This window comes from Citrus clementina, unplaced genomic scaffold (assembly GCF_000493195.1).
Source record: "Citrus clementina cultivar Clemenules unplaced genomic scaffold, Citrus_clementina_v1.0 scaffold_3, whole genome shotgun sequence".
In the NCBI taxonomy this organism is placed as follows: Eukaryota; Viridiplantae; Streptophyta; class Magnoliopsida; order Sapindales; family Rutaceae; genus Citrus; species Citrus x clementina.
This window is the reverse complement of record NW_006262339.1, coordinates 39,547,790-39,565,074: the sequence shown is the minus strand read 5'-3', so window position 1 is coordinate 39,565,074 and position 17,285 is coordinate 39,547,790. Positions and strand designations below refer to the sequence as shown.

At 32.0% G+C, this 17,285-nt stretch overlaps 2 protein-coding genes across 2 annotated transcripts in view; both read right to left on the bottom strand.

Moving 5' to 3' along the window:
* Window positions 1-7,729: 7,729 nt before the first annotated feature.
* Window positions 7,730-9,198, bottom strand: LOC18049881 (phospholipase A1-Ialpha2, chloroplastic). Its single transcript, XM_006443070.2, has one exon. It carries the CDS (start codon window positions 9,168-9,170, stop codon window positions 7,764-7,766), a length of 1,407 nt encoding a protein of 468 aa, XP_006443133.2. The 5' UTR covers window positions 9,171-9,198; the 3' UTR covers window positions 7,730-7,763.
* A 5,986-nt stretch (window positions 9,199-15,184) lies between these two features.
* The window catches only part of LOC18049879 (sn1-specific diacylglycerol lipase beta), a 9,984-nt gene continuing 7,883 nt past the window's right edge, over window positions 15,185-17,285 (bottom strand). The window contains exons 10-13 of the mRNA XM_024187517.1: window positions 16,992-17,089; window positions 16,669-16,877; window positions 15,370-15,769; window positions 15,185-15,260 (exon numbers count right to left, since the gene is read on the bottom strand). Coding sequence (XP_024043285.1) covers window positions 15,185-15,260; window positions 15,370-15,769; window positions 16,669-16,877; window positions 16,992-17,089 — 783 coding nt within the window. The remainder of the gene's footprint in view (window positions 15,261-15,369; window positions 15,770-16,668; window positions 16,878-16,991; window positions 17,090-17,285) is intronic.

Below are 17,285 nucleotides of genomic sequence, written 5' to 3'. Positions count from 1 at the left end.
AATTAATTATCTGATTGCATAATTCATTCTTTGACCTCAACGAATAGCCACCACTTAAACAGTGCTTAATTGGGTAGCCGCATTGTGTGCAATGATGAGAAAATCCCAACAGTTCTCACGAGAAAATTCTCCACCGAGGTCAAGTCAAACAAATTTAATGGACGTGATCGATGGATTAGTCTGCCGCATATCAAGTGGATTTTAACTGTAGCAAACGTAAACATTTGATTTGATTTGATAATATATTATTAGCCAACAACGAAATCACATGCAAGAATTTTAACGGTTGAATTTAGTTAAGAGAAAAAAACAACTACTTGTTTAGCACGATAAAGGAAATTTTTGCAGCCGTAAGCCAACTATTGTACAGAAAATTAGGAAATCCTGTTTACACATGCAATAACTGCTTGTTCCATACAATATTATGATATTTTTTTTACTTAAGTTTATGAGTACAATCAAAAGTTAGAGGACATGCATATAACGCGTCATTTATCTCAACATGGGGTTTTTGTAATCTAAAAAGTAAGAGTAAAACCAATTAGAGTAAAAATTACGACGCACATATAACAATGGCTAATTTATAATTCTCATAGAATTTTCTTCCCTTGAAAAATATGACGCCTTTTTCGATTATTAGAAAATTAAAACAAAATTATGAACTATTCATATCACTCCAAAATAGTTTATCAATAAAATTTGTATTCACCACCCATTGGGACTATCAAGATCATACATGTCATGACTCAATCTAAATTTAACATTATTTTTTATTCTCTAGGTTGAAACAAACATAATCGTACATGTCATGACCTGATCTAAACCTGATAAGATATTATCCGTTTGATATTTAGACACCATGAATTTATTTTCAGGTCCTTCATACGTCCAACATATGCCTTATTGATTAAGGTGTGAATCGTATATTATAAACACTGTACTTCTCCTATACAAAGGTGATGTAGAATATTACAATTAACAACATTAAGAGTTAAGTGAAGAATGTGTTTTGGGTGTACATTACGCATTTCGAAATTCCAGAGTACATATGAGCGTACGTCCAAATTAGACTAAGTCTCGCTTAGAATCATTAATTCATCGAAAACATAGAATGTGGGAAAGGATACAAGTGAAATAATTATGATCAAATTGATGACTGTGTGAAACAAGTGAGGCAAAAATTTCCTCTACGTTCCAGAGAGACAGTCTCAAGGCACGCCAAGGCGCCACTTTTTTTCCTTGACTTTGATATTATTGCAACGAGTTATGACGTGTCTTCTTTTCTCTTGTCATGCGCCTTATTTTATTTAATTTTTTTTTAAAAAAAATGAATAAATGTTTGACAAAGACACTTCTAAAATTTTAAACCACGACATCACAAATACAAGTCTCACGGAAGGCAACGATTTTATTGCCACCAATTAAAACACAGGGGAGGAGACTGTGCACCTCACGTGTTTCATTCGTGTCGTATGCATTTTGGTCGGCTGTCAGATTTCGGAATTGGTCTTCTTTTCAGAATTCTTTGAGTCAGCGTATATGAAAGCTCATGAGACAAATTGAAGTTCCAATTAATTCCAACTATTTTGGTACAATCCCAACACAACAATAATTCCAACTTTTTTTTGTTGATAGATTTATTTCAATAATTTGAACCCGTACTGTTGTTATTCGAGGCATTAAGCAGTGAGAAAAAGAAAAAGAAAAAGAAAAAAAAAAGAGAAAGAAAAAAGTGATGCATGTTTTCAATAATTCTAAAAGAGTCTTTAAATTTTCTTCTTTTGACATCGTACGGAGATTGAAAATTGGGGAAAGAAACATGTCATTTTTTTGGCCGGCCAAATTTTATTTTTATTTTTTCTTTTGAGTGTAGTTCCATTAGCCGTAAAATCATCATTTACATACTTAAATAGTTCGAGAGCTAAATTAGGTTAGTCTTTTAGCATTGATTGAATGGATTACAACTTTGTTAATGTCAAAGTAGTTGGTTAACTTTATTACTATTTTTTTTTTTTTACTTTTCAGTGTAGTTCAGTTGGTCACGAAATCATCATTTAGGTATTCAAAAATTTTTAGGTAAATCAAATTAGTCTTTTACCACCATTCGTTTAACAAATTCTAACATTATTAATGTCAAAATGGTTAGTTGATAGGAAAATCAGAAGTTAGGATAGAAAAATCAAAAGTTAGGTGCTGCAAAGACATTTTTGTAATTCTTTGGTGGCTTCATGAAGTTTTGACAAAATTGAGATGGTGCACAGATAATTGTTCTAACCTTATTTTAAAAAAAATCAGTAATTTCATTCAGCTAACTTAACAGTACAATATTATTAACAGTAGAATCATGTCATCTTTCAAATGTTTAGATGCTAATAAAAAATTTTATCCACTAAACACCAACCCTTGTCCAATATTATTAACAAAATGAATTCGATTTCTATGCTACACCCAGGGTCACAATTATGTCAGGTTTATATAAACTAAAGGTGTTTATTAAATATTTATATGTTGTACTTTTGAAATTAAGTTTGATCTAAAAATATTGGAATTACAATTTTACACCATATCCATGTATGGTCCACTAAATAGAGGAATCCGTACCTAAAGTAGGGGTTTAGTTACCGTCCCTAGATTTGATGGGAAGAAATTCTAAGTTCTCCTTAATTGCATATGATAGGTCATTTTCTTATAATTTGTATTACAGTGTGGAGTAGATTCGATCCATTATCAGGCTCAGATTAAACAAATATTTAATTATAATATTAGTAGAATTGTAATATAATTTTAACACATAAATAAATAGAACTCTACACCCGTTTATAATTTCTGTATCAAAATATGAGAAGAATATCTTTATAGAAAAAAATCTATGAGTCAATCTACCTAGAGGGGAAGCTCAGAGAGAGCTAAGTCGAACTACTTTCTTAGAAGTTTTATTTTTAATTTAATTACAAAATTACTCTTATTAAAACTTTGGTAATAATTTTTTGTATTAATTAGTTATGTTGTCTTGTCAACTATCATCAAATTCTCATCCGAGTTCACCATTTCAGGAATAAATGTGTTATCTAAATAATCTCAAATGATATTTTTAGAATAAATATTTTGAGGGACAAAATTCGTTATATCTCTCTGTATTTGATGTATATTTAATTTCTTATTAATAAAGTTATTTTGTACAATAAAAAAAATTAAATTAAAAAAATTCAGCCTGCCTTAAAAAATGTTGTTAACTTCACCGGTGAATTATTGAATAGATTATTATTATTGTTGTTATTATTTTCGTCCTTTTGGACGGAGCAGATGAAAAACAAGTACTTTAGGTAGAAAGTAGGAAAGAAAAAAGAGATAGGGGAGGCGGCTATATAGAGGCTCTTTTAAAAGGCTTTTATTTTCCTCAATATTATATACATTATAAAATCTTTGTCAAATTAATAAAATAATCAGGTAGTTAACAATTTTTTTTTTTTTTTGGCCTTTTGAGCAATAATTAACTAGCTACTTAATTACTTAGAAGAGATACTGATTCAAGTTTCTAGCTCATGGCCGCCACAACCTTTGGCCATTTAACTTTACTGGTTTTTTGATATGTAATATTAATTCTGTCTACTAGATTCTCTGAAACTCAAAGATGAATTAAAGTAATTCTTTTTATTTTCTTTAACAAAAATTATAATTAATTGGTAGCAGCCCAGCACTATCGTCTGCATCATCATCAGTTCGGCTAGCACCCATAAGCTCAATTAATTAGCTAAATATTCATGAAAAATATGGGAAAGCCAAAGTCAAAACTGTGTAGGCGTAATTTGACCTACGTACAAAATTGAAGTTCAATTTCAACACTCAAAAACCATACAACGATTCTTTATTTGTAGACAAAAAACTCTGCTTATTTTGTCTCAATAACACGGTTTTTTTTTTGGTTAACTTGTTGGAAAATAGGCCCGCAAAGTAGAAAAATAAAGCAGCCGCTTGTGAAGTAAATTGTTTTGACATAAGTATGCCTCATCCTCATGCCTGCACATGCATGAGAATATATTTTCAATTATAGATCATAATTCCTGCGAACGTCCACATGTTTTAAATTATAAATTTGTAGTTAATTAACGACATCTAATCACATTGTACTATTATAATAAAGATAGACAAACTATAATTAATTTTTTTAAATATCGTTTTTTTTTAAATTTACTCCTTATTGAGTAGTTAGTATTTTTTTTTTTATCGTAACTTTTGGAATTCAAATTGCTACATAAAAAAGTTGATTTATGAGATTCTAATTTTACAACGACATTAAGAATTATACAAAGCATTGAAAATATTAATAATTGAAGATGTTATAGTCCCTCTGGACCTCAATAAACCTTAATTATGATTATCCGCGTTTGACTAAGAAATCCAGCTAAAGCAATACAAAGTTTCAACAAGTTTGAAACTTTGATCCAAACATTAGATGACACTAAAAGATTTTGCAGCTGCTTACAAAGGACAAACATTTGGGCGTGATTTGCATGTATAAACGGTGTAGAAAATTAGTACAAGGGATAATGACACTTTCATTTCTTTTAAAATTTGTGTTTAGTTATTTTTTGTTTCATGATAAAATTTTAATACCTTATTAATTTCGTTCTTGGTGTAGAAAAACACAAATTGATTGACTAAGTTACCCTGTAATAGAATAATTTTTTTTTTGCAAGCTAATGTTTACAACATCTTCAATATATATATATATTTTTTTATTGCACGTCCAAAATAGTGCCTTATTATTTGGTTTCACGATAATTTTTTACAAACTGATTGTGCGAAATCTCTACGAATTTTACAAGCTAGTACATTTATTAAATGTCACATATAATATTATTATTTTGATACGAGGGGCAAAGGCATTCAAAATTAATCAAGGCCACAAATAGTAAAAACATTTTCTCAGAGGGGCCTTCACATGTTACATTCTTCCTTGAGTAATGCTACATTTATGTGGTTAGGGTATATAGTTTGCACTTGTGACTTGCCATCAATTTTCATCATTCAACTTTTTTACCAATACAAAAAAAATATCCAATGTTCAAATCGACTCTTTGACAACATGAACAATCCATTGTTCGGTTGTCATTTCGAAATTCAGCTTGCAAAGACAAATTTTGAATAATTCTACTAGGTTAATTAGCTTTTCTTTTTTCTTTTTTTAAATGATAGATGATAAAATCAACTTGACTTGAGATTTAAATTATGTATCTCAATTATACAAGTGTAGTATTACCATTCTCTTCTTTAGTATGATAATTAAAATATCTTAATTTCTTTTTTGGGAGGTCTATTGTTCCTAATTGGAGTCCAATGCAATGTGTAGAATTGAACATCAATGAAGTCCTCTTCAAACTATCAAGAGCGATCGAAGGATATGAAATTGTAAACAATAAAGCGTGCGAACTAAAGACCAGCAACTATCATTACAAATTCTTAATTATTTCTATTAAACTAGAAAATAAAATTGAAATGAATTTTGAATTATTTCTATTAAAACAGCTATAAAATTGAAAGGAAATTTGATGGTTTACAGTTAAGTTTAATTTCTACACAGATGCATGAGCTGGTTAATTGACTAATTATGGGGGACACTAGGTATCAAATCATAGATTGCCTGTTTGTTTCCTTTTGAATAAGGAGTTGAATAATGAAAATTTTGTAAATAATCAACTGATTAGTTAATTAATTTCACGCCTTGATCTTGGTAAATTTTCTCATATTTTCTTCCCGCTTCCGCCTGCCGCAATTTAATTATTTTGTTGCCTGTTGGAAAACAAGATGAGAGAAAGCAAATAGTTTTTTCAGCTCCTTTAGATTGGATATTCGAATTTAGATGAACTATTTAAAGGTTCTTTTATCATTCTTATTATTATTTTCGAGTGCTTGTTAAAGGCCAATGCAACATTTATTGCAATTTTTTTTCTTTTAATTACCTGTCACATCCACATGATAGCAAAAAAAAAAAAAAACCAAAATTAATAACCAACCGATTGAGAAAAGGTGGTTTAGTTTCCACATGAATCTCATTCAATCAGGGTTATCAGCAAGAAAACTCTCAAAATTGCTTGAAAATTTGATTTCAACGTCCATTTCCTAATTGCAAATTGTCATCATTTTATATTCATTTTTCTCCAAATTAATCTTGATTGTATTCTTGATGGAGGCTTCATACAGACTTAATGTTCAACCAAACCCGTTGACTGCAGAAATATACGTTAACTGATTTTCAAATTCCTTGTTCTGCAAGTAGGGATTTTTTGGAAACCAATGGCAATATAATCTTGCCATTCGTGTGAGTCGTAGGGTTGGCAACGGGATGAGATGGGCAGGATTTGCCAATCCTGTCCTATCCCTTTGATACCGATTATCAAACGAGACAAAGAATATCTTCGAATCCCGTTTCAATTTAAATTCTGAAATCTGATCATGATCCCTAAATTTCTTAGAAGATGTGAGTTTGTTGTCATATGTTACAGACTCTATCATAAACGATACATCATTCACTTATGGTTGACATGTCATATATCTTTTATTTATCAAACAGACTTGTCATACACATATGACCAAGATGTCAGATTTATGTGCTTCATAAAATAAACTTGTCATATACTTCTGGAAACCCATATTTTGGGACATTTGAACTCTTAATTAGGATTGAATATCTCGAATCCTATATGAAACAATGAATTAGGACAAAATTGGGTTCTGAATCCGAAATTGTATACTAAAATTTGGATAAAACTTCGTACCAAATCCCGTCATGAATAGTCCAAGATCCCAAATCTTGATTGGGATTTAGAGAATTCTATCAAACCTAGTGAATGAGTTTTGAACCCTAACCTCTTATTTATACGCAAGAGATTTTACTAATTGAACTAATTAGAAACCGCAAAAAGGTAAAATTACAAGCAGAGTTGTTATTTTATACAAACTGGTGTGGTATTACATGATTGGTAGAATGAAGCCATCACTTGGCCCATATGATTTTTTTTCTATTATTTTATATTTCATTCAACCAATTATATAATGTCACATCAGTTTATAGAAAAATAATTTGTATAAGAGTTTATAACTGTAACATTGTTATGTCAGTAAACTCTTTATTAAAACTACCTCAAATCAATATGATGTAAGAATGATTCAGTCTTACAGCCAAATGACTTCATCCTTGTCCAATTTTGAGTCACCTATTGAACTAACGGCACATATATTCCAATATGATCAAGTATGAATGTGATTGTACGCAACTTTGGAAAGATTGGATTTATTCAATTAAATTATGAAATTCATAGTATTAATCAAAGGAGTGCTGGGAGAGAATCAAAAATATGTGAAAGAAAGAGATTACCAATAAGGAGAAAGATTGACAAAATTATAAGCTTAAATACATTTAAATATTCACTGCATTTCCATGTACGGGATGTTGATATATTTACTTAAACAATTCACTGATTTTGTTACTCAAGATAAGAAATAAAATATTGTTTATATTATCAGAAACAGTTCTATGATTTTCGTACACAATTATGCTATTTAACAATTTACTCGTAATATATGAAACAAAGGATTGTGAGAAGTATAAGGAGGAAAAATTCACTTCACAAGTTACAAAAACCTTCTCTAATGTACGTACAATTCATAGTAGCTTGCAGCTCTCAGCTCGTTTCTACCTACAAAAAATTTACAAGGCCAGAAAGAGCTGATGATCATGTGCATACGTATATCCTAAAATTAATTTATGTCCTTAGTGACTGAACTAAACTAGCCATGTTGCCCGCAGCATTTTTCCAGGGCATCATTTTAAAATTTTGTGCCCTACTCAACATGAATTCTCTAGCTTTATTAAAAAAATTATCATCATCATCCGCACCATCACCATGATCCTGTTGATTAATCTTTGGAGATTTAAGTAAGTTAATGTAACTTTCCAGGTCGTGAACACAAGAAGGGTTCTGGACATTGAAGAAATCGAGTACTAGCTCAACACCAACATGTGCATAACAAGAGCAGCTCCATGGAAACTCAAATCTTCCTCCCAATTCCAAAACCCTAAAATTTTCATTCAACAAAACCCCTGGTAACTTCGTTATGGGGTCGTTAATGTTCACAATTCTCAACACCTTAACTCCTAGTTCATCACATCGAGCTTTGAAACCAGAGTTTCCTACTCTCGGCCCTCCGTATGAAAAAACGGTCACCGGAATTTGGCTTTGGGTTTTATTCAACCCCAGCTCAGCAATATCATATGCTAAAAGAAGAGCCAATGAACTCCCCATACTGTGACCAGCCAAAGTGATGCTCAGCTCCTCACCTTTGTACTTGTTCAACAGCCTTGACACTTCAGACAAGAGCTGTTCCCGGCAGCTCCCTAAGCCGAACTTGTCGCTTTCATCTGACGTGTACAAGCTCAAGAAACCAGACTCGACCTTCACATCCGGTCTTGGATTATTAGGATCGAGCCTGGCCGGTGTCAGCGAGCTCATAAAATTGGCTATCCATTCAGGATTAGTCACCGTTCCTCGAAACGAAACGACTACATCCCTTCTACCGAGTCTCTTAACAGACTCGTCAGATGAAACGGCGACGTATCCAATCCATCTGCTGCAAGAAGAGGAAGAAGAGGCAACATTTTGAATAGGGATGTTGATGTTGATATCTGGAGTGGCGTAAATGTACTTGGTAACTTGATAGCCTGAATCTTGCAAGCCAACTTCTCTCATCATGCTGTTCTTGCCGTACTTGCAATTCAAGAAGCGTTTCGAGACGGGGTCGAGATCGAAGGCCTTGTAACAGGCGGTGACGAGTTCCCCATATCGAATGATCTCTTGGCGGAGAAGGGGATGCAGAGGCTCAACGAGGTTTTCCCAGTCGTTAAAACCTTGTATCTCTCTCCAGAAGTGAGCTAACATGGAGCAAGTTTTGGCAGCAACCGACGAAGCGGCCTTATCATAACTTGCCTGTTTCACACCGGAAACAATATGAGTTTTCCTGGATTGAGACAACGTGTCGTTGTGGTTAATCTTTCCAGGCATACTTTTCATTAGCCCAAAAGAGTGACACGATTTGGATTGTGACCCTCTTATTTCAACTGGGAATGCTATTTGTTCTGTGTTTAAGCTCGGCAATAGAATTTTAGAAGCCATTAATCGATGATGGTGATGATGATTCTGAAAGAACCAGAGAAAAAGAAGATTTAAGGCAAGAGAGAGTTAGGGGAATTAGTCAAGACTTAAGAGTGGTATTGAGAGATTTCATCGGAGTAGTGAAAACGTTGTCGAAGTAAGGGTATATATAATGGAGATTTCCAGCATGATTGGCGAGTAATTTTGACCCATGAGAAAAATCAATAATAAAGTGGTCGGTATGGTTAATGAAATCGGATCAGGATTTATAAATATTTGAAGAAGTTTTCATTTTTTGTATTTACACGAGAAAATGAGAATATGCATGTTTGGCGAGTACTTGGGTTTGACTGAGAAATTAAATTAAATTAATAAAAAAAATATTGAAAGGTGGTCGGTTGGGGTTTGAAGGTCACAACGAATTGGCCGCATTCGCTTGTTTTATTACTCAAATTTGTTGCGGCAGAAATGAAAAGAGCAATAAATAAAATGGTCATTACACTCAGCTTTCTCTGTTGCTTGAGGTTGACAGTTGACTTCAAACTTTTTAACCTCTCACGCGCTGCTGAACAAGTGATGACCTTTTGAGAGCGACTTTGTGAAGATGGGCTTTTTCGGTATAATCAATTTCTTGTTCACACTAAGCAGTTTTTTGTACACATAAATTAAAAGTATTTTGGATTCCCGTTCGAGATAGTGGTGAATACGGCTTGCGCCTGTTGTTGGTTCAAGCTATATTAGGGGACAATGACTGAGATTGCTGTTTTAATACTAAAGTTTCTTATAGTAGATAAAATTTTTAAAATATTATTAGATAATCTATATTAGCTCAAGAGTTAAGAGTTATCAATCAAATCTTATACTTAAAATATGACTTACACTCCCGACATATGTAGTCTAGTTGATATTCACACCTCCTATCAAGTGTAAAATTATTTTTTAACTTGATGTTGATCAGGTGGTAAAAAAATATTGGTCTTCTTATTGATCATAAAAATTAACTAACAAATTATCTTTAACTTTAATATTTAACTGAGTATTCACACTAAATATAGTCATTATCATCTAGAAGATAATAACGTACCATAAATATTTACAGTAATATAGAATGGGTTATTAAGTATATTAGGGACAAATAAATTGTTATGGTGCTTTATTCTGATTACCACATGATAAATTGCTTGTATTAAAATATAGAATTGGATCAAAAAGCAATGCTACAACTACTGGTACAAAAGGTAGCCAAACCACTCACTGTTACTTCTGATGAGCTTCGAAAAAGCAACACATGCAGGATATGTACGGTTGCCTCATTCTTTTTCCTTCTGCGTACTTTTTATAATGAAAAATAAAACGAAAATCAGAAGAAGCAAGCTTGAGATAAAAAGAAGGTTCTTTCAATCGTGGGCAGAAAAGGCATAAGCAACTTTATATGTCAATAAAAAATGTTTCCTGACCATTTTAACCCATAAGTTCTAAAACAGTAAATATTTTCCGAAAATTGATTTTCTTTTCCTCAATTAATTCGAAATCAAATTTTTTTTTTTAAAAAAAGAGGGCTCTAAAGAAGAAGAGCTAGATGGACACACAACAGGGGTGTGCCACCCCATATGTATCCGAATACAAAATAGAACTCAATTCTAAAGGGACAGAATTACAAAAATATACTTCAATAAAAAAACGCAAAGAATCTGTAGCAAGGTAAATGAATATTTACCCTAATGAAAAACATGGACATTTCACATTAATTATTTCTTTTTGAAAATGAAATAAATTAATTTTTTTAAAGGTAAAAGCTATGGTCTATCCTCAACCATTGTTTCTGTAAAAATCTAATTTAAAAACTATCTTATTTTTATTTTAATTGGGTTTTAACAAAATTATGTTTGGACTTTCGATAACCAAACTTTGTTAACTACTTATGTATATGGAAAAAATAAAAATCATTAATTACGATGATTACATATTATTTCATATACATGACAAACAAAAGTATTGACTTTAACTCGTCTCTTACAATTATAAGTAAATTAATTAAATATTAAAAATGTGCAAAAACACTGCCATTGAATTTGTATTAATCAATTTTTTCACACGGGACACACACCTGGAGGTCAAAATTTTCAATGTATACTAATCTCTGTATAATTCCAATTATACTCTACACATGAAACCATCTGAATGGAAAAAAAATATAACAAATTTCGGACGTCTTTTGCTCTATTAATGAATTTTCGATTTATATATGGACTTCTTACAAAGTCGACAATTTTCCTCCCGAGTCCTTAATCTCTTCAAAAATTACAGTCACCACAAAATAAAGCAAAGCAGTGCATATTTGACCCCGCGCTTTAATTTAGAAAAGTCCTTGATTGATCATTTGACGTGGGTTTTATTGACGTCAGTGTATACGTCAGCTGTGGTATCTGACGAATCCTCGTGGGGAAATTCTGTCTTCGTCTCTTATGTGTTTCATGTTTGTATGTTTCGTTCGGGCTTCTTCCATTGAGCAATGAGCATTTTCATAAACATAAATGGAACATTTGTTCTCTTTACTTTTAAGAGACCAATCATCAAAAGCCCTCATACTTTTATTTAGCATATGGTTGCCAACTTTTTGACTTCCACAACATTGCTATCCAAGTATCCAATTACAATGCAAGATCTGGTAAGTAACAGCTGGTGTACATTTTCCAATTTTGGCAGTAATTTTTTCGTTATGAGTAGGGTAACAGTGTTGTTTTCGTATGTTGTAAATGTTTCGTAGCACACATTTGGGGAAGCATGACTCGTACGCACAATAAAATTTTTGTTACCAACAGTGTTATCCTTTAGAGATGTTGCAACTTAATTAATCACGCCCCTAATGTTATGTCCTTTATTTGATTACTTACCAATCTATATACATCAATATATATAATAATCAAAATGCCCTCAGGGTTCTGTCAAATAATTTTTAAGCAGCGTTATTTGGCTGACCACTTGTATTCGAATTTTAAAAAGATATGAGGTCAAAAAAATTGATTTACACTTTACTTAACCTTCTACTTTTAAAAATATAAAAAATATGAAATACAAATAGTACTTGAAGTCAAAACTTAGGACATCATATAAGCGACAAAAACAAATGAAGTGAGAATGTTTGATATGATATGGTTTGAACTTATAAAATGTTTTGAAACGACAACAATTTTATTTGTGAATATTTTAGGAATATATTGTTTTCAAATATTAATAGACTCGGGTTCTATATATATAATAATTGAGAATATAAAAATCAATACATTTTAACTGAAATGTATCACATATGCAGGACCACCACTAGCAGCCGCCCGGTCTGCTACCACTTCTAATTTATTCATGGCCCTCCCTGTAGGCTATCTAAGTTGCAGCCCGAAAAAAGGAAAACGAGAATAAGAAAACAAAAAGAATTAAGATTCTCTGATGGGATGAGTTTTCATGTTCTCAACAATTATACACAAACACCTAATAATTCGATGTCCACCAATCTTATATTGTGCCAAAATGGTATTTCTTATCAATCCATACTCTTTTTTGTATTATAGAGACTAAATAGGCATTAATCTCAAAATATAAACACTAAAAGAGTGTTTACGCCTCATTGGATAATTGGTTCAAAATATAAAGACTAAGGAAACATTCACTCTTTAATCTAGTAGCCAATAATCACCCAGATAAATATAAGCTTATTGCCATCTTCTGCCCTCGTTAATTGCGCCTCCTATTCTTTGAATGCGGAGGTACATACATTAAACAATTGAGAGAGATGAAATCATTACATGAAAGTCCTTAGTATTTAGTCCTCGTTGAACAAGTATTGTGATTTCTGCTTTTAGCTGGAAAGGAATGAAGAAATGCATGTAGTTTTACTACTCCAGCTAGAAGATGTATTTCTCGACAGAAGATCCAAACTGAGGCCAGAATTTGGCAAAACATAAATTCAAAATTGACTTTGTATCTGATTCTTTCAGAATATGGTCCTTAGTCTGCAGAATCTTCACGTTTTAGAGCAGAAAAATTTGTGTCTATGCTTGTCCAATGCATCTGGTCTTTTTGAGTCAGTTAGTTAAAGCACTATAAATTAAATTTCATAAAAGAAGATGTTTTCTGCTTCTCCCTGGAAGTTAAAATGGCATGGTGTTTATTACCTAGATCATGAAATCAAACCATTAAAATGCTCTTTATTAGGTAGTTGAGAAGTTAACATTTGCTTGGCCTTAATCAAGATCTAGAGATCATTTTTTTAGGTTGCTTTGATTGGCCAAAAAGTTAGGGTTTTGAGTGAAAAAAAAATTTGGATCTAGTGCTCATATGAACTGTGTTGATTTTTTTAAAACTTTATACCACATATGCATTTATAATCATACACATAAAATTTAATCATAAAGTTTAATCTCATATATACATGTTATCGAACAAAGTAAGTAAAAAGCAAAAAAAAAATCAATATAAAAATTAGATCAACATTGAATCATAATCTAAGAAAAAAAAGGAGGGCATCAAGGTCACTGTCTTCAAATCTATCTTGTGTGAACATGCAAAGGCATGGTCCCCTTTAAAGTGGTCCTCAGTATTGTTAGCAAGTTGAATTGCTGATACGACTACATAAAAGTCTCATGGATAACTAATAGAATTTCGTCCACTTGCGATTATGTTTTATAGACAAAACCCTAACTATTGTAGTGTAAATATACGGGGGAGGGAAGTTAATTTTTGAATTGTTATTATTTTGAAAAAAAAATTTTAGGTACAGAATTTTAATTCAGGTAAAAAAAAGAAAAAAAAATGTGAAAACCGTTTGACTACTCCATATTTTTGTATAACCAAACAAGCTCAATTCCCCTGAAATACATATTTTTGTGACAATTTTTTTTAATGTTATTATATTAAATTGTGAAACTTTTTGAAGTCGCCAAAATGATAATTTGCGGTGTGAGTTAAAGAGTTGCTTTCTTCTAAGGGGGACCAAAATTTCTCTTTATACATAGAGAACTAGAGAAGATATTGATGGAATTATATCACTGTTTTATAGTCATATTTTCTATATTCATGTTTGAATATTCGACAAAATTAGTCAAATCGATACGCACATAAGGCTTCAATCCGATTACATAGTTAAATTCCAAGGAAACTCAATTCCTTTTGATAGATATACACATCCGGAGTCAGCATCGATCATTCAGGGTTTCCACGTGGGACGGCAGTGTTTTTGAGCGCGTGAACTGCCCGAATTGTTTTACCAACGTTTAAACAATTTAATTATCAAGAGAAAAATTAACAAAAGCCACAAAGCATAAATGTAAAATCACACGACAAGAAACATCAACAAAATTTGGTGTTGCGTTGATTGTTCGCATGTCACTAGGCCTTATTACAACATAATCCCAGATGTCTCATAAGTTGTTGGCCAAACTACTCTTGTGGGACGCATCTGTCTCTTGATTTGTAACTTGAAGCACTGTATTTACCGACCTGTGTTGGTTCACACGGAAGAATTTGTTTGGATAAAAGAGGTCCTTTGAAGATACACCAACAACATAGTTTGTTTTCTAATTTTGATGGAGACTCGTTAAACCTATTGATTAGGAAATGTTTTATCAACATGGAGTCTTGTAGCTTGTGCGGCTAGTTTTAGCATAAGGATTCAGTGTTAAAGTTGAGTTTTTACTAAACATTAGATTAATAATTATTAGATAAAATAAATAAATAAATAAATAAGTTTGAACTATTGATTCAGCGCTCAACACTGAATCTTAATCTAATTTTTTGACTAACAAAGTATCTTAACAATCCCAAAAGTATATATGCAACTGTTGAAAGGACAATACATCTTCTGAAGTACCGACTTATGATGTTGTTATTAGCTTTTAACATGGCTTTTCATATAAAGACTTATTGCTTGATTAACGATGAAAACCAAGCATGTTATTGGATAAAAAATAATGCTTATAGTAAAGGAACTATGACAGAGAAAGTAAACTTAGAACATACCGCATAATACAGAAAATAACAAGTCACACGATTTGAGATTCTTTCGCTGCATCATGGGCATTTTGGGCTTCCAATACCTTCTGCAAAGCATGGTAACATCTGAAAAATATAATTGGGAGAAAATACAGTTCACTCAAGTATCAGTTAAGGCAAGAAGATTGAACAATTTATTAAAAAAGAACATGGTGGGGATTATGAATGATGATACCTCCAAGGTAGATGGTCAAGGAACATAGACGGTGACACAACTATATCTGTGAAGCTTTCTCTATTTGCTATAAAAGCTTTATAACTTTGTGCGCTCTGTTGTTTTCTCCAACTTGTCCACAATGGCATGTCCAAACTTTTTTGTTGTGGAACAACATGTATTACAAGGCCCGGTAAAAACATCTCAATGGGATTCCCGGCTAACACATTTTCAGATTTATGGATACCCTCCATAAATTGAGAGACGGAATCGCCTAATCGATTTATTTCAGCAGAAATATCGTGGAATGGATTAATGAACTCATTGTCACCGTCATCGATTACAACAACATTTTGGTTTGTAGAGTTAGCAGCAGCTTCATTTTGAAGGGAAAAGTCTCTTGTCATTTCCTTATTGTCTCCTGTGGAGTCAAATTAGGAAAACGAACAAAAAGGGTAAAATCATTCACTTTAATTTCTAGCAAGCATATATTGGATATATAGAGAGAATTGATATAGTGAACACTGTCGCTCTCTCTATCTGTCTATATATATATATATATATATATATATATATAGATATAGATTTTTGAGTAATGTTTCAATTATGAATTTCATACTTAAGCAGAAATCACTTAAAAAATAAGAAAATCACACACTTCATATATATATATATATATATATATATATATATATATATATATATATATATATATATAAAGAGAGAGGAAGATGTATGGTATTTCCTTAATAAAGACATTCGCACTTTTTTAAAGTGAACGCCGTCACTTTATTGTGAGAATGCTACTAAAATGCAAAATAGATTTTAATAAATTAAAGACCGTATTTTTTTTGTCTATTACTACATTGAAATATGTGTTTTTTTTGTTTATTATTAGTATCCTCACTTTTTTAAAATGATAATTTTCTTATTAGAAAATTATTTCTATATATATAATGTTTATCTCATAAGGGTTTTCCCACTTTATAAAAATGCGGGAAAACTGTTAGGCATAAAAGTTTTTCACTCATTTGAAAAATTTCTATATATATATATTAATAGACAGATAGAGTCTGGACTTCTGGATTTTATAAAATACAGATTTGATCTACAATCAGGATTCTACAATCAACATAATTGCCTACAATATAGAATCCTGACACTTATTCAAATCTAAATTTTATAATATCTAGACATTCAGATTTAAGCTATATATATATATTACCAGAAACAAAAATTTCAATGCAAAGTCATTCTCTTTTGGTAAATTGGAGTTCTGTGTTCTTTCTGTCTTTAGTACCATTCTCATAAACTACGTACCCCCAAAGACTTGGTGATCCTCCGGTCGATGGTTTACATCAACCCCACGTAATACACATTTGTTGGCGCAGAGAAATCGGCGTGCAAGTCTGAAAATCATGGTCGCATCAGCTGTGGTATCTTGAGACAATGCCATTATTGCAGCGGCACGAAGCCGCATGATCGATCGAACTGAAAGGCGTGCAGAAAATTCATTGTCGTATACGATGCTGCAGAAGGCTCAAACATTTACAATGAAAAAAAAAAAAAAAGCAACTTGCGGGAAAAGAAAGCAGATGCCTTGCCTTGAAACTTTCAGTGGCATAAATGGCTGCCAAAATTACCTTGTGACAAATTCTGTGCAAGCATTTGCTACCACTGAATCAATACATGGAAGAGGCCCATATGCATAGACATGTAAATTTGGAAATCGGCCATATAGCTGCAAACCAAAATAAAACTGCTTTTCATAGCAACCAAAATACATCTTTGGTGGAAGGCATTGCCAAAGGAAACATAATTCAAAAGAGAGAAAAGGCAGTGTGTGTGTGTGTTAATTTATGTCTGTCCGTCCATTTAGCTTTGAATTAAGATTTTTTCCATGTCAACTTCCGAGCACACTGGCGGCCGCTCGGGCA

Coding starts and splice junctions, on each gene's coding strand:
- LOC18049881 (XM_006443070.2), bottom strand. CDS start 9,170: ATGGCTTCTAAAATTCTATTGCCGAGCTTAAACACAGAACAAATAGCA.